A 27078-nucleotide genomic window follows, 5' to 3' on the forward strand; every position below is an offset into this window, starting at 1 on the left:
TGTATGATATTTAGGAACGCCTCCCTTTCTTCTCCCTCCGGGATGCAGTCAGCCGCTGTAGAAGCACACTCCCAAAGCGTATGGGTGAATCTAGCAAGGGTGCAAGTAGCATTAACAGATTTTAACGCCATGCTACATGCCGAAAAAAACTTTCTTTGCCATAGCATCATATTTCTTATCGTCCCTGTCCTGTGGGACAGTAGGGTAAGCAGTCTTGACGTCAGTAGAAGATGCTGCCTGTACCACCAGACTTTCTGGGGATGGGTGTTTTGACAAAAACTCCGGGTCTGCAGAAGATACCCTGTATTTAGTAGACAGTTTTTTATTTACTGCCGGGACGACATCTGGGGTTTCCCAGTTCGTCATGATTTTCCTCTCAAGAGCTTTATGAAAAGGCACTACAGGATCCTCCTGTGGACCTTTATCAAGAATATCCGTAAGGTCATCTTGTTGGAAAGCCTGTGAAGGTGTTGATCACCCCATAAATTCTGTGATCCTGGCCATTAAGGCTCTATACGGGGTCTCAGCATGCTCCCCCGGGCCTGGTCTAGCGAACTCCACCTCAGGGGAAGTGTCTAACCCACTTGCCTCATGTAAGGAATCATGGAGATCCTTTAACCTGCGTTCTTCTGAGGATAACTCCTCTTGAACTGGGGTTGCAGGTCCCTGCAACTCAAATGTCTCTTCTTGGTCAGATAGTTCTCCCTCTTCCATGATTGAGGACATAGTTCTCAATTGTTCTGAACTCACAAAGGGTGTGAAACCCATCTCCAAGGCAGAGGGCGTGGCGTCGAAAACAAAGGCGGAGGCCTCGAGGTCCTCGATAAAATTGGGATTCTGCTCGAGGAAGTCGACAATCTCGACGCCATCGTCATCGAGGACCTGGGGATAGCCACTGGGTGCGCCGCAACCGTGGCTTTCCTTGTCGTCGATGCCGGTGTCGAAGATGGCGTCGAGTCGACAGACCCGTGTGTCGAAGGTCCCTTCGACAACGGCGTCGAAGACACCGACCTCGCCGTCGACGGAACCTTCGTCGACAGCGTCGACGGAACCTTCGAAGAAGGTTTCGAGGTCATAGCTTTACTCGAGGGTTCGTGACGCGCTCGAGAAGCTTCCTTCGACGGGTACTGCGACTCGCAGCGTTTTTGACCTTCGGGTCTTTCGACCAGAGCATCGCTCTCGGCAGTCTTCGAGGGGGTCGAGGCCGCTTTCTCGAAGACGCTCATCATATTTTTGCGGAATTCCTCCCATTCAGCCCAGGAACTATGTTTCGTGGGGCAAGGGATTCTCTTAGGAGAAACAGAGGAAGAGGAGGACGGAGAAGGGGATCTTCGACGTCTCCTCTTCGAGTGCTTCGATCTCGAGGAGTGATGGGACCCACTCCGAGACCTGGAGAGCGAATGGTGACGAGGAGACGAATGTCTCGACTTCGTCGAGGAAGAAGAAGCTTTTGAAGTCTTACCTTTCTCCAGCTTCCCCCTACGCTCTTTCAGGGCCTTAGCTGTCATGGACATACAGTCCTCGCACTCCGAACAATGGTGTTCAGCTCCCAAACACCACAGACAAACTCTGAGGGTCAGTCAGCGACATCTTTTTCCCACAGTCTCTGCATTTTTTTAAGCCGGACTGAGGGGTCGTCGTTTCCGACGAGGAAGCCATCGAGTATGGATCGAGTATCTCGAGGTAAATAGGATGAATTCTCTCCGAAACTGAGCAACGATATTCGAGGCACCGAGTAAGCGCGGAAAATCAGAACTGAGCAACGGACGCTGCGCGCGGCCTTTATAGGCAGGATGACGTCGATACGGCGGCTGTCGAGGGACATCGACTCGGCGGACGTCGACGCGCAGAGCCCTCTAGAGAAAAATTTTCCGAGGCCAGCAAAGCTGGAAGGAGATATCTAAGATAAGGAATACGTCGGATGACACAATCCCTTCAAATTTGGATTCTGCAACCCGGGAAGGTCGAAGGACGTCAGGGGACAGCTCAAATTGAAGAGTGTTTTGAGGCTTGTTATGTCCACCAGCCAAGAGTAGGAAGTCGTCCTTGGTGGAGTGTCACTGTCTATTCATAAACAGCGTCAGGAAAGCAGCGGTACTTCAGCAGTGCTTTTGCGTTTACTGGAGGTGCTGCAGACGTCTCTGGTCGCCGTCTTCTTCGGAGCTTCAGTTCCAGTGGTCGACTTAGCCTTCTGTCCCAAAAGCCATGCCTTTTATGCAGGAACCCATTCATACAGTCCTATGGATATGCCAATCACCTGGTGTTAGGCAGAATTGCATGCAGTACCCTCTGGGACCACCACACACAATTAGGACTACAGGTATAAGCAAGACCAACCTTTGGTAGAAGTCTGTACCACACAGTTTGTTGGTAGCGAGCTGAGCAGCCAGGCTCATCTCAAGAGTGAATGTGAGCAGTACATGTAATTACACAGAGGACTTTCAATCACAGTGGTTCAACTAGACACTTATACTCACGGTTTCTTGGTAAAACACTTATTAATTTAATTACACAATCATTTATAAAACATTTAACTAGAAGAAGACAATTTAATAGTATAGACCAATACACTTCAATAGAAAGTTTTTGAGACAGTTTGAGCTCCCTTGAAAAAGGAGCCAAATGGCAGGTCAGTTACTTAGCAGTGAGCAAAAAGGACAAAAGTAGGTACAATAGATAATATATACTTTCTAGGTAATGCAAATAGGTTCAGTTCACCAGAATAGTTCAATTCAAGTCAATAGGCCAGGCCAAAGTCAATGGGCTAGTGTTCTGGATAGGAAAGAGCAGTTCTGGTATCAAACAGTAAAGTCTTTGCAAAAGTTCTCAGAAGTAGTTAAGGCAAAAAAGAATCATTTGTGGGGTCACAAGCTGAATAGGCCTGCAAGTTGGGAAAGATTCACAAACTTTCACCGCGAGAGTGGCGTTCTCTCAATTGGTTTGGCACAGTACCTTTGTATGAAGAAAACAAATGTTGCTGAAGTCGTCATTCCTGCAGATCTCGCTGTTCCTGAGCCTCAGTCATGGGGATAAGAGGGAGGACATCGGAGGATGCCTGCACTGCACAGGATCGTTGAAGAAAGCAAACAAAATGGAGTCACTTCAGTTCCAGTAGCTGTAGATTCAAGAACACAAGCTGGTGTCCCTCCCCCTGGTTAATCCTAACCAGCCTTGAGAATGGTATCCACGTGTCTTATGAGTTAATTGGTCCCACCAACTCAAAGGAAGAAGCCGTCCTTAAAAGGAGCTTCTCTGTCGAATGGAGTTTGGCAATTCGGTCCTGCAGCAGGGCTTCACCGGGCAAACCAACGATCCAGTGGTTGCAGCAGCCGTCCTCTTCCAGCTCATCTTCGGTTCTTTCGTTCGAGTGGTCGACTCTACCTGCCAGTCCTGGAGACTCGCCTTTTAAACCGTTTTCTCCCTTTCATTCCAGCCTAGCTGTCACTCACCCAGCAGGGCGGCTGTCCTTGCCGGACAGTCAGCCAGTCAATCACACCAGAGTGCAGTTGGGTCTCCTAGAAGCCTAAACACAGGGAGTTTCGGGCACCTCCCTCCCTTCCTGTCCACCCCAGTCACTCAGACGTCAAAGGCGGACTTCAGTCCTGCAGTCCGCCAAAGGCACACGGAGAAAGGGACCAAACCTGGTTTGGCGCGCAGAAACAAACACTAGAAGGACCTTTTCAAAAATAAATGACGGAAAAAGAAGACCGGGACCCGTTTAAACAAAGGGGCTTAAGGGCTCCATCTTGAAAGACATGGCTCCCGTGATTTTTAGCTACCAGTGTTCGCGGTCGGGAAAAATCATGGTAGTTCGTTGTAAAACCACTGCCACCAGCCTTTTCAATAGGAAAGGCTAGCATTTGACTGCTACACGAGTATTTAGACACAGGGGATACTATGTAACCCCCTCCAGCACTCCATTGTAAGATGGTGTGTGCTGGGTCTATGAATTTGGAAAATACTAGTAAAGTCAATTTCACTTTACATTCTCTGGGGAACAGTAGTTTATCCCAGAGAAGGTATTTAAACCTTTGGGAAGTCTAAAAGGACATCCCTGTGTCACTGCACAGAGGGTGCTGCGTAACACAGATGAAAAGATGATGCCTATGGAATTATCTAAAACTCCATAATCAGAGAACACAAATGTAAAACACACATCAAAACACATAAGAGTGGGGGGAAAAAGGTTCACACTCTTTCCAGGTAAAATAAATCAAGTCCTCAAAATCCAGCAAGGTTGCTGGGGGTCTCCAAGGTGAAGGGAATTAGCACATTTCTGAGAATTCTCCCTAACACCTGGGGGTAGCTCTCCTTCCAAGATAGCCAGCTGCCCCAGTTTAAACTGGTTCCAGCCAGGCATACCTTCAGACAAAGGCCACAGAGGTTTCAGGCTCCTCCCTCTCTTCCTGCCTCAGCAGACACATTGGAGCCTTGGCGGGCTTCACAAAGGGATCCCACCAAAGGCAAAACTCAAAGAGGACCCACCCCCACCTGGAATGGTAGAAAAAGGGCCAAGAAGGTGAACACAAACGAAAAATGGTGATAAACGATGACTGGGGGCACTTTGGAAAAATGGTCACCCATGGGTGCTGTACTGCAGCTGTGAAAACAGCCTGCAAGTAACTAACAAAATCAAATGGTAAAAAGGTATCCACTGCCACCATCCATGTAGGTTTGTCTGTTACTGCAACTATAAATGTTACAGGGGTCTGGGATAAGATTTACAATGTAGCCACGCAGCACCTCACATAAGGTGGTGTGTGCTGCTCCCACAAAAAGAAAGTTAAGTAAAATAAAAGTATCTCACAATCCTTGAGAACAGTAGTTCTATGGAAAAAGTAATAAACAGTAGGAAGGGAAGCCCAAGGGACTCCCCAGAAACACTGCACACAGGGTGCTGTGTGCTGCAACAATTCATTACAGATGCCAGTAGTAAAACACATGGACGAAAGCATGATTCCATTAAAAGTAAAAAGAATCATAGTAGCAGAAACATACGGTTCCCACCTCAGAGCACAAAGAATGAGTGAGTGGTAAAAAGTCACACTTAGTCAGGAGAGTAAAGCAAAAAATCCCACAAGTCCAGCAAAAGTGCTGGGGGTCTCTTATGATGAGGGGAATTGGCACAAGAAATGAAAGTTCACCCTAACAAGCCCCAGAGGGGACGACTCTCCCTTAGACTGGTGGGTCCAATCAGACTAAAGACGATCTGCATTTTGAGCCACCTCGCGACGAGCTGCAACCTTCCTGGGTTGCAACTGCCGCCAATACCCTCGGACCTGTGGCCACTGTGCAGTGCATTGCCTTCTGAAGATCGAATCCTCATGAAACTTTGGTGGACTCCATCTGGGCCGCCAGAGGCACGACTTCACTCAAGTCACCTCGCCAGAGTGCTGGACCGAGAAAGCGACAAGAATCAACCGGGCAGTAACAGTTCTTTACTGGTGCTTTGAAAAGGGTGCCAAAACCACAGAACCTAGAAGAATCCGTTGCTGAGAGCCTCTCCACTCGATTGCTGCTGCGAAATCCATACGAGAGTCCTTTCTTTCGTCTGCCTGACCAGAAATTTGGTGACTGGGTCTGCTGCATTGCGGGAGTATCGTGCTGCATCCTTTTCTTCACATCTAAGGTACTGTGAAACTCTTTATAGAACTTGCTGTAAGGGTCAGTAATGCAAAGCTGTTATGTTGTTGTGTTTTGATTGTGAAGGTAAGGAAGTCTTATGACCTGACTTTAGTATGTTGACTGGACCAGAGTGTATGCAGAGCTTGATTGGGGTCAGGGGCTGAGTGAGGTCATGTGTGGATTGTTGGATGAGTGGAATGTTGTCTGGTGTGAGTGTTCCACCCTAAGCAGTTGGAAACCATGTAGCCTGGGTGATGGGCGCCAGTGGGCTTCCTCCCTGCTCCTGACTTGTCCTGTCAACTTGTGCACCCATTACATGTAACCTGAATAAAGTATTTTTTCATTAAAAGTTGTTTATTAGTTTGATAAACAAACTGTTACAATATAAATTTCATCTGTACAAACTAGAATAAAAATGAAGGAGAATATTTCCTCTAATACATGAAGTTTCATCCCATTTGAAGTGATTACGGATTTCAATTCATGTCAATACACTTAAAAGTATTTCTCAACAGTGTAACAAATTGTTTATCTTCAAAACAATTTCAATAACAAAGTACTATTTATAAACAATTCTTGTACTCACTATACATAATGAATACTAAATACTTTACCGTATAAAGATCGGTTATACATCATTAATCAATGCACAATTAAGAAGAGATTGTTGAATAATAAAGTATGAAGTACTGCATTACCGGAGTTGCCTGAAGAGACTTCTTCCTATTTTAACAGAGGCGAACAACTGCTTGTAGTTTCTCAAAATAAGACATTTTATCAAAGTAAAAGTTTGCAAAATAAGCCTTGCTTGTCCTACTCCATCAAGGAATTTCCTACCTATTGTAAAGGCTAAGGGAACAATCTATAGCATGGATAAACTACCCCTCACTCTCCCTAAACAACAAACATTCAAAGTAAATAATAAAGCAACACAGGAAAATAAATAATAGTTAAACAATGCTTGGATGACCTTCATCTGTCCTGTGCAATATCCTTTTCCCAGGGTTTTAAAGTCAGCTTCAAGAAAATGTTCAAAGGAAAAGAAAAGTCTTGAACCAGCTCTTATTAGTTCCAAGTCAAAACCAAAATTCATCAACCACAATCCACTTGTAGCAATTATCTGGTTTGGTTGAAAGATTCCCTTCCAATCTCCATCAAAGAAAATAGCACCAATGGTATTCCTGGTTATCTTCTCTTCAAAGGGTACTTGTCACAGTTAAACAAAATAAAAAATAGGTATACAACTTAAACTAAAACTTTACAAAGGATTAATACTTTTGCAGCATATTTGTCAGAATGCTTCTTCTTGGGTTTTTACTTCCTCTCAACAACCACTCTCCTACTGCTGCAACTATGAAATCAGTTACTTTTGTTTCACAGTATACCATTTCAAAACCACTCCAATGTGACATCCACCGACAACTTATATACCACCACAGTTCAAGTTTTTCTGCTACTGCCTTAGACTTCAGAATTATTAGCAGCATTTCGACCTCTCCAGGGAGGCAAGGCACTCTTCCTTTTGAATGGCTTCCTAAAAAGGGGGCAGCCTCTTTGCCTCTTCAGTCTGTCTCACATCTACAAGGATAACCCGCCTCTGCCCACAAGACTTACATCCTTGCAACTCCAGCAGTCTCTTAGCTTTAGACGTTATCTTTTGGAAGTTCTTTACAAGCACCCAACTCCCCTTCCCCAGCTTTCTCACACTGCTTTGGCCCCAATAATTACCCAAAAGCTGTAGTGCCACTACTACTACTACTACTTCCAGCCTTCCAGCCTTCCAGCCTTCCAGCCTTCCAGCCTTCCAGCCTTCCAGCCTTCCAGCCTTCCAGCTCCTTTTTCCTGTTGGGGCCATTTATGCCCCACAGGTTTGACAATCAGGTGTGAGCCATTAGTCCCAATTGCCTGACTCCTACAATGGTTATTAGGCTTAAATGCCAGACTACATCTACATGCCTCTTAAGCCCTCTTCCTCATTTCAGGCCCTCTAGAATTCTGGGACATGTAGTTAGTTTCAACAAAGTTAGTTTTTCCTGCTTTCTGATTATGTATAAAGGTAGATTTCATTTATATTTTTAAACAGAGGGGCTACAAGTTTTTACTTTCGTAGTGAAAGATGGTTTAGAGAAAACAACGTTTCCACCATCCTTTGTACTGTCCCTTTGGAATAGAGGGGGCCACTTAGCATTAACTACCAAAAAGTGCGTTTCTTTAGGTAGAATGTGCATTGATGTTGCAACCTTAGGGTTCACAACCTTAGATTTAATAGAAGGTTGAGAGACATTAAAATGACAATAAACCATAACCTCTTTGGCACAGTGGTAAGAATATTCCTTTCAGAGGAGGAATACTGTGTCTCATCCCACGGAATCTCCTCACTACCCTGGGCCCCGTCTCCACCCAGGTGATCCTCCCGCAGTACACCACCCCCAGGGTTAGGATCAGGAAGCATCTTCCCTCGTCAGGCCACCTGGGAGGAGATTTTAGGCAGGGTTTCAGTGAGGGAACTGCAGGATTCTTCACATAGAGTTGCTTTACTGCTCCTTTGTTGCTGGAGTGCCAATTCATGTGTTTGTGAGCTTGCCCAGGCATAACGCCAGCGTGCTTACAGGGAGCCTTCTCCAAAATCCCTGAACCCTTTCCCCCCAACAAAGAGTGTTACTTACTTGCTACACATCTTCTCCTGGGACTCTTGACTTCATGCAGCTGGTGCCTGGCTTGTGTTACCCCTCAATCTGATACAGAGGCACTCATAACTAGATAGGGATGCACTGCTAAAGCCTACGGTCTCTGTGAAAGTAACGCAAGTCTTACCTGCTCTGTGTTGGTACCCGATTCATTCTTGCCTGAAACAGTGATTCTGAGTTTAATTGCCAAAGTGCTTTTACTTGCCTTGAATTGCCCTAAACTATTCTACAAGTGTGTGTAAAGTGATTTTGCCTATCAGTATTACCCTTCTGTGACTGATGGTTGATGAATACTTTTGCTAACCTGAAGAAACTCTTTCCCCTCACCTGATTTCTAACTTAAGGTTTACCATTGAAGTGAGTTAAAACTGCAAAAGTCTTATTGTATATATGTATAAAGTTTCTCTTATAGATATTAAAAAGTGAAATTAACATTGCCTAGTATGTTTAATAAATAACCATATTTATATAACTGCAAGTGTATAAGTTTCCTCTTGACTGTGTGCTCAAGGGTATTTGCACTCTACTACAACAGCCCCCCCAGTCACCCAAGACTAAGCCTGGCTGCTCAGACATAGCTACCAAACCTTTCGGGCAGTCCAGGCCTACATCTAAAAATTAGAGCCCTGCACACTCGGAACATAGGTGAACTTTAGTAAAACTCCCTAACATTACCCACCTTACCAGAAATACCAGAAAGCTGAAGACTTGTAAAAGGCTGGATATGAAAATCCCACGAGTCACAGACTGACCACTCACTTCTCGCAAGAAGCGATAGGTTGGATACAATCATTCCTAAACAATAGGATCATGTGTGTTTTCTCCACTTCAGCGTCCGCCACTCCCATCCCTATTACCTGTGGAGTGCCACAGGGATCATGTGTCTCCTCCCCCACCCTGTACAATATATTCATGAAGCTCTTTTTCGATGATAGATGGTCTTGGTATCATCAATGATACCCAGATCCTCATACCGTTAATGGGAGATTACGACAAGGATTTGGACTTGGTGAATGGGGTGTACCTCATCATTCAGGCATGGATGGCCTCGCACGGTCTATGCCTGAATGATGACAAGACGGAGCTCATAATCCTCAGCACCTCTTCCAATATCAACAAACTTGGCCACAACTACACCAACTTTATCATAGATGGAAACACCATCAAAGTATCCAAAGAAGTCAGAACTTTAGGCTTCTACCTAGACGCCACCCATACTCTCAATAGACAGGTCAATTCCATGTCCTCCTCCACGTGTGAACTAATCAGAGCGGCCAAGCCCTTCCTCTCCACCAACAGCTGCACCACCCTGGCAAGAGCCTTAGTTTTATCAAAACTGGATTATTGTAACGCCCTATACCTAGGGTCTAAAATATATCACCAACAAAATCCAGATCCTACAAAGTAATGCTCTCAGAGCTGCATTGAGTATCGCCAAAAAAAGATCATATCTCTGACACAAGGAGGTCGAACAACTGGCTCACCACAAAGGACACAATTACACTAAAGGTTGCCTCACTCACACACAAATGCCTCAACAACACCGCCCCACGATACCTTATAGACAGACTCAAGAGAAGGTCTTTTAATCGCCCGACTAGAACTGCCAATTCCAACCTCCTGACCGTGTCCAGTTTTGGAGCGTTTAAATCTGGAGGAAGCAGCTTCCCGATGAAAGCTGGCCAAGTTTGGAACTCCCTTCCTCCCGCCTTAAGGGTAGATCAAACATACCCACACTTCAGGCACAACCTCATTCACTGGATCCAGGAAATTACCATTAACTTATTGACTGCCCCATACCGATCCCACAATTCCTTCTCTGTCTCCCCTTCTACCTGTACTCCTTTGTACATTATTTTCATTGTACTTGTATATTTATGTATATACTGTACAGCAACGTAACCGAAGCTGAAAACTTTCCTGTTGCTCTTAGGGCCCTGATACCCTCCATGCACGCACTATAAATAATAAAACAAACAAGCAAACTGAAGCAGATTTTTGTTTTCAAGACTGTTCAACATAACAGGCGCCCAGATTCAGAACCGAAAAGGACATCGAGATGTATTGCTTACAAAAGAAATGTTTCCAACAGAAACAAGTCGCAAATATAAATTGGACTGATTACTTAAAAACAAATCAATGAATGACCGTACATATCCTACTACACAGAATTATATGACTACAGGGTAAAACAAAAGAAAATCTGCCAACTACTAACAGCACATTTGTCAGAACAATAATCAACCATCGAGGACATCCCTCTTTTGTGAGAATTCTGTAGTAGGTAGGTGTTGATCCAGAGATCCACTGTCAGAGGTCTGCAACCTGTGGCTCTCCAATGTGTTGGACTACAACTCCCATGATCCCTCACCATGGACTATGCCAGTTAGGGTTGCTGGGAGGTGTAGTCTGGAGGGAGAGCCAAAGGTTGTAGACCCCTTATGAAACAGCCTGGTCTTTCAAGGTAATTTTAATAATAGGATGGCGAAAGACACCATTTGAAAGGGGTGGCTGGATGGTGGGGTTTGGATTTACAGAAAGCACTGTGGCGGGTCACAAGAACAAGGGCTCGGGTTTTCCATCTCACTGTTGAATTTCATTAAACAAAAAGGCAAAAACTCCTAACTTGCTTTAAGCCAAGGGTGTTCCCTACCCAACAAAGCTTGCTAAGGTGCTCATCAGTCATCAGTGAAAGTACCAAACCAAGTTCTGTTCACTGTACAAACTAACCAGTCCTGACCCTACTACTAGGACACAGGAGAATGGTTCCTTCTCCTCAGAGCTGGTTTCTCATCAAGTGCAGTTCAATAAAGTGTTCTTAGGTAGTTCTTAGTAACTACTTTCAGCAAATCATTGAAGGTCTTAACAGTCTCTTTCACTCACTCGTTCTTTTGTTCCTCCATTTTCTTTGTATTTAATCATATTTGGGATTATCCTGTTCCTTCCACAGGACAATTCTGTTCCTTTCTCTTCAATCAACGTTAAGAATTTCTCTTTATTTATGTCCACTCTTCATCTTGACTGGCATGAGTCGGTGGATTCAAATACAGATTCTCTTGTATTTTGTTTAATTTCAATAATGCATCTTGACTGGGACGATTTTGAGTGTTCTAGTAATGATTCTCACTCTTTACATGGATTCTTGCAACTTTATCTTGACTGGGATGAGTGGGAGCATTCCAGTAATGATTACCACTCTCCTTCTGTCTTCTCGAAAATGTATCTTGACTGTGACGAGTATGCGTGTTCCAGTTACGATTCTCACTCTCCTCGTGTACTTCTGACACTTGGTTAGGACTGGGACGTCAATGAACGTTCCATTGACAATTCTCACCCTCTTCAGGCGCTCTTGCCAGCTTATCTCAATTGGAACTATTGTGTGTGTTCCAAAAGATGTTTTGACTTTCCTCATGCTCTTGACACATCGTCTCAACCAGGTGGCGTATACACGTTCCCCCACTTATCCTGGGTCCCCCTTCACAGGTCTCCACGTTACCTGTGTTGCTCAGGGTTAATGTCACTGGGATTTCTGGTAGGCCGGCATCCTCTTCATCAGATGTCAGGTTGGCTTCTCGCTCTTTTCCGTTTCCTTCACTCTGCTCGCTCTACGATGCCCTTCTGAAGATGGTATCAACGTAGTTTAGGAACTCCTAGATACAAGTGACATGGTCATGCCACCACTTCTTACTCGCTCTGTCTCAGGACGCCTTGCACCCAGCTCACTCTCTGGCTGCTCATCGCTCCTCTGGTGCCACGCATAAGAATCTGCACTCTGGCTTCTTTTCACCATCGGACAAGTTTATCTCAGCCTCTTTCCCCCAGCAAATTTTAAACATGAAGGTAACTCCTGTCTCCAAGGATTATGACACTGCTATGGGACTTCCCCAGCGTAATGTCAAAGTCCTTCTTCTCTGTTCTATTTTCACTCGGTATCCTTCGCCTCAGAACCCTTCATCGGTACAATTAAGGGTATTTGGTTGACAATCACCCATTTTAGTTTGTTTTTAAGTTTTCTATCACTCGTTGGTTTTGAAGAAGAGTTAGGTTTGCGTTGTTTAGGGAGTTCCTCATTAGAATGGAAGTCTTTGTCCCCAGAGGTGGAGTCTCTCTGTTGAAGTCCCGCTTGCCTCTACCGGTAGGGAGGGTATTTCGTAGCAGGCTCACCTCTCGAGCCTTACAGGGAAAGCTCTCCGCCATGGGGAGAAGTGACAGAATCCCGCGATTCACCACAACAGCCACAATGTTAAACATTTGCTACATAAAAGAACACTTTTTCCCTTTTCCAATACAGAAACTTCGGTAGTATCACATACTTTCCGGAATAAAGTAAGCAGCTGTTGAATTGGGAGTTGATTAAGGGAGTTTAGAGGTTGGCTTAGTGTTTGACGTTTTGCTCAATTATTAGGGAAACGCAATCAGACTGTGGGGGAGTGGAGATTGGGAACTAGTGGGTCAAAACAGCTCCTGCATTGGTTGCGGTTTGGCATTAGTCCTTGACAGAGTGAGCTATCAAAATAAACTGAGGCCCAACTATCACTGCAGTGTATTCTGGGGTTCTGTGCAGTATGGTTCTCTTGGACTCTGCAGTGCAGCTCAGATCGCAAAAGTGTATTCATTAAGGATTGGAGGATCATTTTACCTCCTCCAGGCTACACTATTAATCCCATATATTATAGTATAGTGTCAAACCAATGTAAAGCTGACATTTATAGGAAAGCTAAATCCTCCTTTTTGGCCTCAGCCTCTCAGCTGCGACTGTTTGACAACAAATTTGGTCGCTTTTCAACATTGCCCATGCTGGAATTGTACAGGCAAAAAAATCTGCGGGACTTATCTTTAGTGTGGAAAATTTGGAGTTGCATAGATTGGTCAAAATTAGAGGCCCTCCTCTGGAGAAGGGCCCTGCACCTGCCCAACTCACTTCCCATGGAAGCAATACGGCATGAATTGGGTCTGTTGTCCACTGGTTCTTTAGTTGAATGGAAAATGTTGCAAACATATGCTTCAATATGGCTCCCCCATATGCATCAATGTACATAAAACTGGGTCAAGAACCCACCAAAGCTATCTGTGAACCATTAGTGGCCTGGAAACTAAATTGTGAGTTCATATTAAAAATTATTGATTCTTCAGCTGCTGAACTTGTTAGTAACCCCAACCAGGTGAAATGTAAGCTACATACAAAGGAAGGGTTAATAACCAGGACGATTCTGATGAATTCAACAATGTCTCAATTACCACTTTGAACACAATATAAAAAGCTTTGACATCTTGTCTTACCCAAGAATGCACCCATCTGGGGATTTTCGAATAAAGGCCATAAGACTAAGATTTAATCTATACTTGACAAAGGAGGTTCACAAGAAGGCCTGGATAACAGTTTGAGATTATGTTGCTTCTGTAAACAAGGTGCAGAAATTACTGAAAACACTTATGTGTGGAGTGCGCTAAGATCACACAACTCTGACATGAGAAGTTGGGTAGATCCATCTATAACATGAGGGTCACACCCGGGGACCACTTATGGATTTGAGTTTCAAACCTGAATGAAATAAGTCTCTTAATTGCAACTTTTGAATGTCTAGAAATAATCTTATCCACCGACTGTTGAATTAAAATCAATTTTTATCCAATATTCAAATGTATTTAAGCTGTATTTTGTAAAAATGAAATAAAGTATAAATAATGTGTAAAATTGATGTACATACGTTGATGTCTTGTGTGAAAGGTTTTAAATATTAACCAAATGCACAATAAAGAAATTGATTTTAATTAATTAATCCCATATATTGTTTGTCCTCAGAAAGCCACAAGAGAAAACGCATGTTGGCAAACATAGCAGCAATTAAGCCACTACTGCTGGTTTTAACGTCCTAACCTTTTGCTCACTACGTAAGTAAAACACCTGGATGGATTGCTCCCAATTCTTCACCTAAAAGAGGATTACATGCTGAAGTGGCCTTAATTTAGGGTTAGGGAAGGTGTGCTCTGTGGGGTGCGAGTGGAGGGTGTGTATGGCATGTGGGGGTGTGGTTGTTTGGTGGGCTTTACGTGTGCAGGGATACAGGTGGGGGTTGGGGGAAGATGCCTTGTGTGCTTTGGGGTTAAGGAATATATGTGGGTGTGGGCTTGTGTGTGGGCCATGCACTCCTATAAAAGGCAGAGGTATTCCTTCCGTGTTTGCATATTCAAGTTTATGCTCTGAGATTATGTACTTCCTGGTCATATATTTCATGTAATTATTGCAAACGCTTGTTGGGTGCGAAATGCACATTTCAAGCCATTGTCTGATGTCATGTATATTTTGTGCAAACTATACGTGCGTACTGGGCTTCTATTACTAGCAGATTATATTTGTATATATAAATATGAAGTTCATTGTAATTGTGAGGTTCATGAGAAGTGGGCATGTGTGCGCGCGGACACACACACACGTTTATCAATATCAATTCAAAGAATACTGTGAGCCTATTTTGTGTATTCAAATTCAGAGTTTATTTTCCGTACTTTGAGTGTTTTGTATGTGCAGATTGTGGTTAATTGTGTTTTAAGCATGTACTAATAATGTGCTCAATATTAGGACAGCTTTTCTAAAGTCCTTTCAAGACTTCATAAAAACCATATCAGAGGCCGTACATAAGCTGCTCTCTTGGTAAAAGGCTGTACCACCTGACAATTAGGTAGAATGGACAGAGCAGCCAGCCTTATCTTGGGAGGTAGAGGAGGCTGTAGTATGGAACAAAGAAATTGTAACATACATGAGGTCCAAAGAAACTTTTGTAAAAAAAGAAATGGTTCATTTAAATTCAAACAGACCAAGATAATTCTTGGGTAAGTAACATCATAAAAACACAATCATAAAAACCAACTCAATACCTATTGTTGCAAACCAAGGTATAACCTTATTTAGAGGAGCAAGAAGCAAGCCAAGGTGAGTCAAACCTAAGGTTATACCATCAGGATAGTAAGATGCTATTCTTGGGGAATAAGAACAGGTTAGATATACTTTTACATTCAGTAATTCAAGGGTAGTAGACCCGGTCAGTAATGCAGTGACACTCAGTTATGAAATCCCACAGTAAACCAACCCTTTTACAAGTATGCTCCTTGCAACATTACTTTTCAGAACTCCGTTCAGAGCTAGTAAAACTCCTCCTACTTTCTGGAGGAGTCTTAAGCTACTCAGTGACAGCCGAATCAAAGCATTTCCTATCCAACATCAGGAAATACAACTCATGCCTCCAAATGACGTCCTTCTGCGCAGAAATCTTAACAGCTCCATTCATGCCAACTTGCGTTTGCAATCACCATCAACAAAGATCAAGGCCAATCGTTAGAATTGTGGGGTTTACCATCTAGACACGGATTGCTTCTCACATGGACAATTATATGTTGAGTGTTCTACAGTCGGCAAACCAGACAATCTCTATATCTCAACAGACAAGGGAACAACAAAAAATATTGTATACACACACGCATGTTGAAATTAAACATATTAGAAACGTGCGCCTTCTCTTTTCTTTCTTTTCCATTTAATGAGACTGAGCCACAGCAACGCATGGCCGAGGACAGCTAGTACAAAATGTAAAGGGGATGAAAATCCCTCTTTACCCCTTGGGAATAGTAGTTCACCCAAGTACATCAAAGAGTAATTAACAGGGGAGCCCAAAGGGGCAACCCAGCTGTTAGGCAGAATTATATGCAGTACCCTTTGGGAACACTACACACAATTAAGACTACCAGTGACAATACAATTTCACCTTTGGTACAAGCCTGTACTAGACAGTTATAGTGGTAGCAGAGCAGCCAGACTTATCTCAAGAGTAAGTGAGCAGTAAAAGGAGTTACACAAAAGGGACAGCAATTACTAAGGTTCAGGCTAACACTGACTCAAGGTGTCCAAGTAAAAGAATATATATGTATTTACTCAACAGTTGCATAACATTTCACTATTCTAAGAAAGTCAAAAATCACAATCATAAATACACCACTTCCCTTAAATTCCAGACAAGTTAAACTCAAAAATGAAGTGGGAGCAAAATGGCGCTCCAGCTACTTAAAAGGGAGGGAAAGACAAAGTTATTAGAAATTAGGCAGATCCAACAGGTAAGTAATCAGGGCAGTATAACAAGAGAGACTACAAGGTTAAACTCAGATGGAAAAGGCTTAGGGCCAAAGTCCATGGGTCAAAAGTCTTTTGCTCAAGATAATAGGGTTCAATGTAGTTCGCGGTGAAGCTCGTGGCACAGATTCCGGGCGAGGTTGGTTGGTAGAAAAGTTAGTTCAAAGAGAAGAGAAGGACAAGCCCTCGGATTGGAGAAAGATTTCAAACACTTTCACCGCGGCTGACCGAAACGTACAACCGGATTTGCACAGTACCTTAAAACAGAGAGGGAGCTGTAGCTGAGGCAGACTTTCCTGGTGGTTCCTGCAGGCTCACGGTTCCTGAAGCGACTGTCCGACTGACACGAAGTAGGAAGACTGGAGGGTCCTGCACCACCCAGGGAAGAAACCAGCAGCAGAGCAAAACGACGAATAAAAGGGCGTTCCTTAAAACCCAAGCAGGGTCCGACCTTCCTGGCTATCCGGCCCACTGTAGCTCTGTACAGCGAATTCGACCAGAGGAGGGGTCCTGGCTTGCAGTTTGGGCAAACTTGTTGGTCCCACCAGCTCAAGGGAAGAAGTTTCCTGGAGGGTCTTCTCTGTCGTCGGATTTGGAGATTCGGACCTGCAGCAGGGCTTCACCGGGCAGTTCAGTCGTGGTAGGGGTCCTCTTCTTCCAGTTCCTCGTTGGATCTTTCATTGCAGTGGTGACTCTGCTCTTCCGGTCCCAGAGACCTTCTTTTTATGCAGTTTTCCCCCCATTTATATAGCCTGGCTGTCAATCACACAGCAGGGTGGCTGGCCTCGCAAGGCCAGTCCCCTTAGCTAATCAGACAAGAATGTGACTTGGGTTACCAAGGCAACCCATGGCAGGGGACCGAAGATCCCTCCCTCACATCCTGCCTACCTAGACTATTAGCCGCCTTAAGGAGGGCTTCTGTGCAGAAGCCTGTGAAAAGACAGCGAACAAAGGAATCATCCCCGGTTAGGCGCGCAGAGTAAAACACGAGAAAGACTTTAACAAAAAGAAATGTCGACTAAACCCAACCGGAGCCAAAATAAAATGTATTTGGTCAAGCGGGTTTATGTTCCAGGCTACTATAATAGCCTAAAACATTACCGTGTTTATATAAAGATAATAGCGGTGGAAAAGTTAGGGTAGTTACCACTGCCACCAGCCAAGTCTTAATGTTAAGGGAGCGAAACAAGGCTCCAAGAGGCACAGACAAAAAGGGATAACAGTTAACCCTTTCCAATACTCCATGTAAGATGGGGTGTACTGGGTCTGTGGTTTAAAGTGACTATATAAAGTTAATGGCAACTTTACCTATTTCTGGGGGACAGTAGTCAGCCGCAGAAAAATGGAGTCAGTGGGAAGTCTCAAAGACAACCCTGTGTCACTGCACTGAAGGTGCTGTGTAACACACGCAAAAAGTGGTGCATATGCAGTAGGTGAGGCTCCAGTGCACAAGATCACACAAAAAGTAAAAATGCACACAGCAAAACACATGTAAGAGTGGAAGAAAGGCTCACACTCTTACCAGGTGGAAAAATAAATCCTGGAAATCCAGCAAAGCTGCTGGGGGACTCTTTAGGTAAGGGAAATCAGCCATTTTTGAGAATTCTCCCTAACACCAGCCTAAGCCCAAGAGTTGTAGGAAACTACAACTTCAACCATACACTGTGGAGAGACGTACAACAGTCACCGATAAAAAAAGTAAAATACTAGGTTAGAGGGGAAAAAGATCCCCCTTCACCTATGGACAATGTAAAATAATGACCAACTCTAAGCAAAAGGTTCTGGGGTTGAGACGGGTCAGGAAGGTTTATCACAAATGAAAATTTTACCCAACGCTTAGGCATATTACAAACGTATTCTTATTTGAGGATGTGAGTGGAGGTGTATACATGGATATCAGTTTTGTGTAAAGAAACAGACTGACTAGCATGCAGCGAGCATGTCGGTAGGATAGTTTGTGGATTTCAGTGGTGAAAACCTATAGGTGTAGAAAGGAGTGCAACTCTGACGAGGTATACCTCATTCGCCTGAAGTGCTAGGCACACTGGGTATTTTGCACATATTGGTTCCTTAGGAAGACACTAGTTCTAAATTACAGTATCAGCAATGAAAATGTAGACACAAACTAAAACATACTGCACATCCATTTTCAGGAGACTTATGAAAGATCGCAGATACATTTGAAAGACTAGCATTTCACCACGATTAATAGCGTACCAGGTGCTTTCCCTACAGAATTTCCTAATTTTCCTTCCACAGCATCAGTGTACCCTAGCAACAGAATAGGGTTTTAGACAGTCATGGAATTCTGGAGGGACCCATCCAATGCTTAATGTGCTTACTAACACCCAGAATTTGGAATAGTAAGCAATTTCAGGCTCAAAGTTCATAATATACTAGCCGCAGTCACTGCTCAACATAGGCCAGCCATACACAAGTAAAAAGAGGGATATGGACATTACTTCTTACTCTGAAAGACTTTCCTGAACAAGGGAGCCCTGTCCCGAGAGATGCAGGAGGTGCAAGCTGGTTGCAGGCGTGGAGGACATGAAGCTCCGATTGTGTGCGGTGGAGCCAAAACTACTGTTCCCTATACCTGTGAAAAGTGAGAACAGGGCCATTAATCTGAAACACAATGATGAAGTTCAAGTAGAAAATCATTAGCACAATATTCTAAAAAGTTAACTGTTGCTTTCTGCAGCCTTGATGCCCTGCAGCAAAAGATGGAGGCCCATCCAGCAATACGTTCATACACAAAATGCATATTCTGTCAGATACGTTTTATTTATTGGGTTTTTCTAATGCACCTATACACAATGTGTTTCAAAACGCACAAAGTCACATGGGCAGGGGGTACAAAGACAAAACAAAAACAGTCCTAGTAGGCCTTGTGACATTTGCAGTAATAGAAATGCAGGGGAGAGCAGAGGGGCGGGGGAGGGTGCAACAGGGTTAAGCGAGTGCCAGGCGGACAGAGCCCAGGGCTAATGGGGTGTAGGCCCAGCCAGGTTAGTGCAGGAGGAAGGAGCCCAGAAGGGCAAGTGCAGGTTGAGGGGTGGAGGGTGGAGGGGTCCGAGGAGAACAAATGCAGGGGTAGACTGGTCGGTCGGGGATGGCCTGGTGCCCTATAAGAATCTAAAGCAAACAGGAAGCCAGTTAAGAGGTAGCAGGGGTGGGGGCAATTAGCAGGAGAAAGGGAAGGAGGAAGAGAAAAGGAGGGTCTTGAGAAGCTTCCAGAACTTAAGGAGATCCGGCTCAAGTCTGAGAGGGTCAGAAGCAACTTCTTTGATCTTGGTGATTAATACTTGCAAAGTAAGAGGATTGTGAGAAACAAAAAGGGCCCAGAATCCAAATAAATCGCAGCAGCTTCCATAAACTACGGACTCTTCCATTACTTCCAGCATCCTAGCTGCCATGTTATGACCCATTGCATTATAAGTGCATATGTGTTGCTGTCAATGAGACTGACAAGGCATTTTCCCCAAGAGATTAGTGCCTTATTCCAATTACCAAAGTCAGAATAAAGTCGTGGTCCCAGCTACTATCAAAGCCGCAGTATAATAATTGCAAAATGCAATCATCATTTTGAAACAGATAGAAGAAAAAGTAAGAAAAGCAACAACCCCTTTCTTATACTCACTTATTTTGTTACTCTGGGTAAACATGTCTTCTTGCGTGGACGAAATGTCATGCTCATTGTCATTCTGTTCCTGTGCCTGCACAAACGGCAGCCTTCCCTGAAGGCGATCCGGAGAGCCTCCCTCAAACAAGTCACGAACTGATCTCTCTTTTTTAGGAATCTCTTTCTGCTGGGGCACAGTGAGGTCTTCGGACCTAATATTTAAAAAACAAACATGCTTAGTCATGCCAAGGTTTGTTTCACATCTTTTAGACATGCCCTTTTGTGGGTTGTAATACATGAGAACAGCTGTAATGTGCCTTTGAAAAGGGGGAGCTCGTTATAAGGGTTAAGGGACATTAACACCTGGAACTCCATTTAAATCTGGCCCTTCCTACCACTAAGTAGACAGTCGCTACTCATTTAATTTGGGACAAGCCCTCCTGTTACCTTTCCGATGGCAAAACACAGCCAGCAACACAGAAGTTGATGCACACACAGATTGATAGTCCACTCTCCAGGTCTACAACCGGTTTGTCAGAAAGGTCCGGGTGTGTATCCATAGAGTTGACTGTGCCTCAAATAAATGCAACCCCTTGGGTGGACCTAGAATGGTAAGAACATTTCATTACAAAAAAAGAAAGGGTAACACTTGCTCCATTCCAAGGGAGCTGAATGAGACATCCAATGTAAAATTGCACCTATTAAAAAAGGAAACTCAGAAAAGATGCTTTCAAGGTATTCTGGACTCAATGTGTTCTTTGGAAGCAGTTTTGCGTCAGGGGGGCCCCATGGCTGTAGGCGTAGGTGGAAGCAGGTTTCCCTACTGTGGTATGCAAACATTTGCATCGTTTTATCCTTTGAAGGTCCAAAAAATGATTTGCCAACCGTGCCACCTTTTCACCAGTCTAAAGGTAATTCAGTTCTCTGAACACTACTGCCTGCTGTTGACCTCTGGTACAATATGGTCTAATTGGGGAATTGTTGAGCGAAAATACAGCTACCATCTAAGCAAGATACTTCATAACAGGTAGATTTTCCTTCTTGAGTGAAAATCTCCCGGCTCTGTGAGACCCCCAGCCTTTTTGCTGGTCTATTGGATTTTGGGACCGATTCTCCCGAGTGAGTGGGAACCTTTTTCCACACTCACTCATTCTTTTACACTAACCGTGGGAACCTTTTTTGCCTCTCTTGGGTAGTTTTTGATGATGTAGTCATGCTTTCCTCCATCTTTTATGGCATCTACATTTTACTATTGCAGCACGCCACATTTTCTGTGCAGTGTTGCTGGAAGCTCCTTCAGCTTCCCTTTTTATTTTACCTGGGTTAACAACTGTTACCAGCGCAGGGGGAGGCCCCTTTTGTCCCTCCTTTATTTCATTTTGTGAGATTAGCACACCCCACCTTATGTGGAGTGCTGAGGGGAAACATGGTCTCCCTTTCCTCACTATTACAGTAACTTTTAGTTACTGTTACAAGTTCTTCTGACAGGCTGGTGGCAGTGTACCTTTTTGAATTACTTTTTGTGGACTTTTACTGCAGGCTGTCTTCGACACAAGGGTCACCATTTTCCTAAAATGGTGGCTGTACGTTTTTAAGCCCTGTTCAGGTCGACTTGTCCTTGCCTGAGCCTTCTTCGACCTGCCTGGATGGGTGGGGGGAGGTCTTGATGGGTCTTTGGCGGGCTTCCCTAGGAAAGAGTGCCTGAAAGGACAGTAAGTGGGAGAGGTGACAAAAACTCCACTGGCCTTTGTCCTGCAGTGTGCCTGCCTAGAACCAGTTTGAACTGGGAGGCTGGCGGTCCCCCTTAGACTGACGCTCCCCAGATTGCATTAAAGACTTCAATAGTGATTGGTAGGCTCAGCCAGTTTTCCTGCATAAAAGGTTGGGGTCCAGGAGCTGAACCTCAAAGTCGTCCACTGGACTGAAGATCCAGAGAGGAATGTGTTGGGCTGCAAACTCCCAATACCACGCAACATGTGTCACTTTCGGGTGCAACGTCTTGTGAAGCATGGTTCCGGCTGAAACCTTGTGGGCTTCCTTCTGGGCCTGCAGTGACACTTTTCCTCTCCTAGACATCCTCTCAGCTGAGTCGTGGACAAAGAACCTAAGAAAAGTCTCCCAGACGAACAACCATCGCTGACCCGAAGTCTGTGAAGGTCTGACACACACCAGTGCCATTAAGATCCACTGCTGGGCAAGCGTCCCTCTGCTCGAGTGCATCCATCTGTTCCCTCCAAGGTTCCTTCTTCAGCCGCCCAGGCCAAGAAACCCAAACTGGGGACAACTGTCGTCTCACCTTGAGTACCAAACTGCTGCACCAAGTTCTTCATTGAGAGGGTAATAACTGAGCCCAGGTACTTACCTTGATCTCACTGCATTGTTCTTGAAGGACTGCTATTAAGCTGTTACTTGCACCCCCCTCCAGGGCACCCTGAGTCCCACTGGGGTGAACAACCCATTGGGATCTTAATTAGCAAACTAACTGTTCCTTACCTGCAAACCTGAAGAAAACCTTCATATAGTACTCTGCCTGGTGCTTACCTGCCTCTTTCCACCTCTGCCATTCACAACTCCATCTCAGTGAGGCACCTGCTATTATTCACAACTCCATCTCAGTGAGGCACTGGCTATTATTCACAATTCCATCTAAGTGAGGCACCTGTTATTATTCACAATTCCATCTAAGCGAGGCACCTGTTATTATTCACAATTCCATCTAAGCGAGGCACCTGCTATTATTCAAAACTCCATCTAAGTGAGGCACCTGCTATTATTCACAACTCCATCTCAGTGAGGCACTGGCTATTATTCACAATTCCATCTAAGTGAGGCACCTGTTATTATTCAAAATTCCATCTAAGCGAGGCACCTGTTATTATTCACAATTCCATCTAAGCGAGGCACCTGCTATTATTCACAATTCCATCTAAGCGAGGTACCTGCTATTATTCACAATTCCATGTTAGCGAGGCACCTGCTATTATTCACAATTCCATATTTGCAGGGCCACCTGCTATTATTCACAATTCCATATTTGCAGGGCCACCTGCTATTATTCACAATTCCATCTCAGTGAGGCACCTGCTATTATTAACAATTCCATCTAAGCGAGGCACCTGCTATTTTTCACAATTCCATCTAAGCGAGGCACCTGCTATTATTCACAATTCCATCTAAGCGAGGCACCTGCTATTATTCACAATTCCATCTAAGCGAGGCACCTGCTATTATTCACAATTCCATCTCAGTGAGGCACCTGCTATTATTCACAATTCCATCTAACCGAGGCACCTAGATGGAGGCACATGCTAACATTCACAATTCCATCTAAGTGAGGCACATGCTAACATTCACAATTCCATCTAAGTGAGGCACATGCTAACATTCACAATTCCATCTAAGTGAGGCACCTGCTAACATTCACAATTCCATCTAAGTGAGGCACCTGCTAACATTCACAATTCCATCTAAGTGAGGCACCTGCTAACATTCACAATTCCATCTAAGTGAGGCACCTGCTAACATTCACAATTCCATCTAAGTGAGGCACCTGCTAACATTCACAATTCCATCTAAGTGAGGCGCATGCTAACATTCACAATTCCATCTCAGTGAGGTGCATGCTAACAGTCACAATTCCATCTAAGTGAGGCGCCTGCTAACATTCACAATTGCATCTAAGTGAGGCGCCTGCTATTATTCACAATTCCATCTAAGTGAGGCGCCTGCTATTATTCACATTTCCATCTAAGTGAGGCACATGCTATTATTCACAATTCCATCTAAGAGAGGCACATGCTAACATTCACAATTCCATCTCAGTGAGACACATGCTAACATTCACAATTCCATCTAAGTGAGGCACATGCTAACATTCACAATTCCATCTAAGTGAGGCACATGCTATTATTCACAATTCCATCTAAGTGAGGCACATGCTAACATTCACAATTCCATCTAAGTGAGGCACATTCTATTATTCACAATTCCATCGAGTGTGGCACATGCTATTATTCACAATTCCATCTAAGTGAGGCACATGCTAACATTCACAATTCCATCTAGGTGAGGAGCATGGTAACATTCACAATTTCATCTAAGTGAGGCACCTGCTAACATTCACAATTCCATCTCAGTGAGGCACCTGCTAACATTCACAATTCCATCTAAGTGAGGAACATGCTAACATTCACAATTCCATCTAAGTGAGGCACCTGCTAACATTCACAATTCCATCTCAGTGAGGCACCTGCTAACATTCACAATTCCATCTAAGTGAGGAGCATGGTAACATTCACAATTTCATCTAAGTGAGGCACCTGCTAACATTCACAATTCCATCTCAGTGAGGCACATGCTAACATTCACAATTCCATCTAAGTGAGGCACCTGCTAACATTCACAATTCCATCTCAGTGAGGCACATGCTAACCTTCACAATTCCATCTAAGTGAGGCACATGCTAACATTCACAATTCCATCTAAGTGAGGCACATGCTAACATTCACAATTCCATCTAAGTGAGGTGCATGCTATTATTCACAATTCCATCTAAGTGAGGCGCATGCTATTATTCACAATTCCATCTAAGTGAGGCACATGCTATTATTCACAAGTCCATCTAAGTGAGGCACATGCTATTATTCACAAGTCCATCTAAGTGAGGCACATGCTAACATTCACAAGTCCATCTAAGTGGGGCACATGCTAACATTCACAATTCCATCTAAGTGAGGCACCTGCTAACATTCACAATTCCATCTAAGTGAGGAACATGCTAACATTCACAATTCCATCTAAGTGAGGCACCTGCTATTATTCACAATTCCATCTAAGTGAGGCACCTGCTATTATTCACAATTCCATCTAAGTGAGGCACCTGCTAACATTCACAATTCCATCTAAGTGAGGCACCTGCTAACATTCACAATTCCATCTAAGTGAGGAACATGCTAACATTCACAATTCCATCTAAGTGAGGCACCTGCTATTATTCACAATTCCATCTAAGTGTGGCACCTGCTATTATTCACAATTCCATCTAATGTGGTACTTATTAACTCTCATTCTATGCAAGTGTGGAACTTGCTACATGCACAGATATATGTCTAGATGCAACGCAAGGCAAAATTACAATCCTGTTTCAGATAGACGTAGGCTGATGGTCACAATTCTATCTGAGAAAGAGTGTTGTACGTAATGTTGGCCTGGCAGTCTATGTTTTGGTAAGGTAATGTAGAGTGGCAGGGCTTTCTGGAGTAGAGTGATTGCTTTACTCCCCACTCATGCCACACTTTTTAAGTTACTGTCGGTTGACGGCTGGCTTCACTGGCTTCCCCTGCTGACACCTGCACACAGTTCCTGGAGCCGCCTCTGTAGGAGCCGCCCTTTGCCTTGGGCCCTTCGCCACAGGGGCTGCACGGGCAAAGGGCTGCCCTGGAGAGGTCTTTTATGACCTTGGCGGAGAACCAATCACAGGCGGTGAGCGGGATGGGACGCGGGAGGTGCAGGGAGAGACTCGAGGGAGATGCAGAGGCATGGGGGAGCAAAACTTTTTTTTTGCTTAAATATGCAATTGGGCCAAATGGAGCCAGGAGGGGCACACCACTTGCCTGCCCTTCTCCCTTCTAGACTAAGCCTGGCCGCTCAGCCATTGCTACCAAACCTTTGCGTAGTTCAGGCTAAACCTAAAGGGTAGAATCCTGTCACCTAAGGTGGGCTTTCATAGGCAGCAACTTGTGTAAAACTCCCTAACACTTCATCTAGCCAGACAACATCTTTATTTGGGATTCCAATTTTGGACCACTCATGGATGCCGCATTATATGTGGAATGAAAGCAGGTGTTGGAACTTTGTGTATGCTGGTGGCAGATGTAATATGTGGTGGCTTTGAACACCCTACAATTCAAGAAAGAGGCTACAGAGTTTCCAACGTCAGAAGCAAATGTGTTAATTGCAGTGTCAGGCAAGCACTTATTCACATGGCCTTGTGATCCAGTAGCAGGCAGTAGAGCATATGCACATGCGAGCACAGAATGCACATGCGAGCACAAAGGTGTTTGAATATCACAAGAGAACAAGCCTTCAAAAAGGGGCAACGCAACCCTATGAAAATTCTTGCCACTTGATCAACTGTGAGCAAAATAAGGCCTGGCGTACTTAGAATGTGCATTGTGTGGAAGATACCAAATTCTCAATGTAACTCAGGAGGGTTCGGGAGTCCATCAAAGGTGTTAGTGCCACGTAGGTACTAGAGTAAAAGCATTGCTATCTAGCATAATTGATGCCAATAAGCAAATATGCTAGATAAATGAAGGTCAGTGTCAGAGCTGGCTAACAGAGTAGAAATGACATACAACTAAGCTCCTTGGCCTTTGTGCTCCCTTTACCTGCATTCTACCATCCGGACTTTCAAATATGGGTTTGTTTTTTTTGTTTCCATTATTGGCAGTCGGAGTGTCAGATTACAGGGTGTGCAGGTTAATTACGTGCCGGATATTAAAGCTTATCTGTAGTAGACATGGATGTTCAGGGTAGGTCCTAGCTAGGCATTCAAGGTTACTGGAGTCTCTCAAATTCTAGAAAATGCTGGCATACTGAAAAATATATACCTTCACTACAGACAATATTCTACTTATTAACCCCTGCAGCGATTGGTCCTTTCTGTTGTACAACCACCACAAGCAAATCCTAGCAACACAATGCTCACGCCCAGCACAATTAAACACGCCCAACAGGCGCAATGGGGAGCCCTGTGCTTTAAAGCTGTTTGCACGAAAAACATGTGGAAACGACAACCTTGCACATAAAAGACTTTACCTCCTGGAACTTGTTTCAAGATGCTGCGGTGCGCTGCCCTCTCCCGGAGGGACAGGTTTATCTTCATCCTTGAGCACGTGCAAATCTACTCAAGACAGAGGAGAAATCTTTTAGTCTACAACAATCGCATATAGCAGTGGACTGCTACAATAGAGTACATCAATGCCAAAAGTTACGTGCAGCATGTAACTATATACAATCAT

General features: G+C 44.3%; 1 protein-coding gene across 5 annotated transcripts in view; it reads right to left on the bottom strand.

Annotated features, from left to right (window-relative positions):
• TP53BP1 (tumor protein p53 binding protein 1) overlaps positions 1 to 27078 on the bottom strand; it is a 429855-nt gene that overhangs the window by 261816 nt on the left and 140961 nt on the right. For all 5 annotated transcript variants that reach the window (XM_069625154.1, XM_069625150.1, XM_069625153.1 and 2 more), the window contains exons 7-9: positions 26876 to 26960; positions 20075 to 20268; positions 18904 to 19030 (exon numbers count right to left, since the gene is read on the bottom strand). In XM_069625154.1, coding sequence (XP_069481255.1) covers positions 18904 to 19030; positions 20075 to 20268; positions 26876 to 26960 — 406 coding nt within the window. The remainder of the gene's footprint in view (positions 1 to 18903; positions 19031 to 20074; positions 20269 to 26875; positions 26961 to 27078) is intronic.

This window comes from Ambystoma mexicanum, chromosome 11, assembly GCF_040938575.1.
Source record: "Ambystoma mexicanum isolate Mex_15411 chromosome 11, UKY_AmexF1_1, whole genome shotgun sequence".
Taxonomy (NCBI): Eukaryota; Metazoa; Chordata; class Amphibia; order Caudata; family Ambystomatidae; genus Ambystoma; species Ambystoma mexicanum.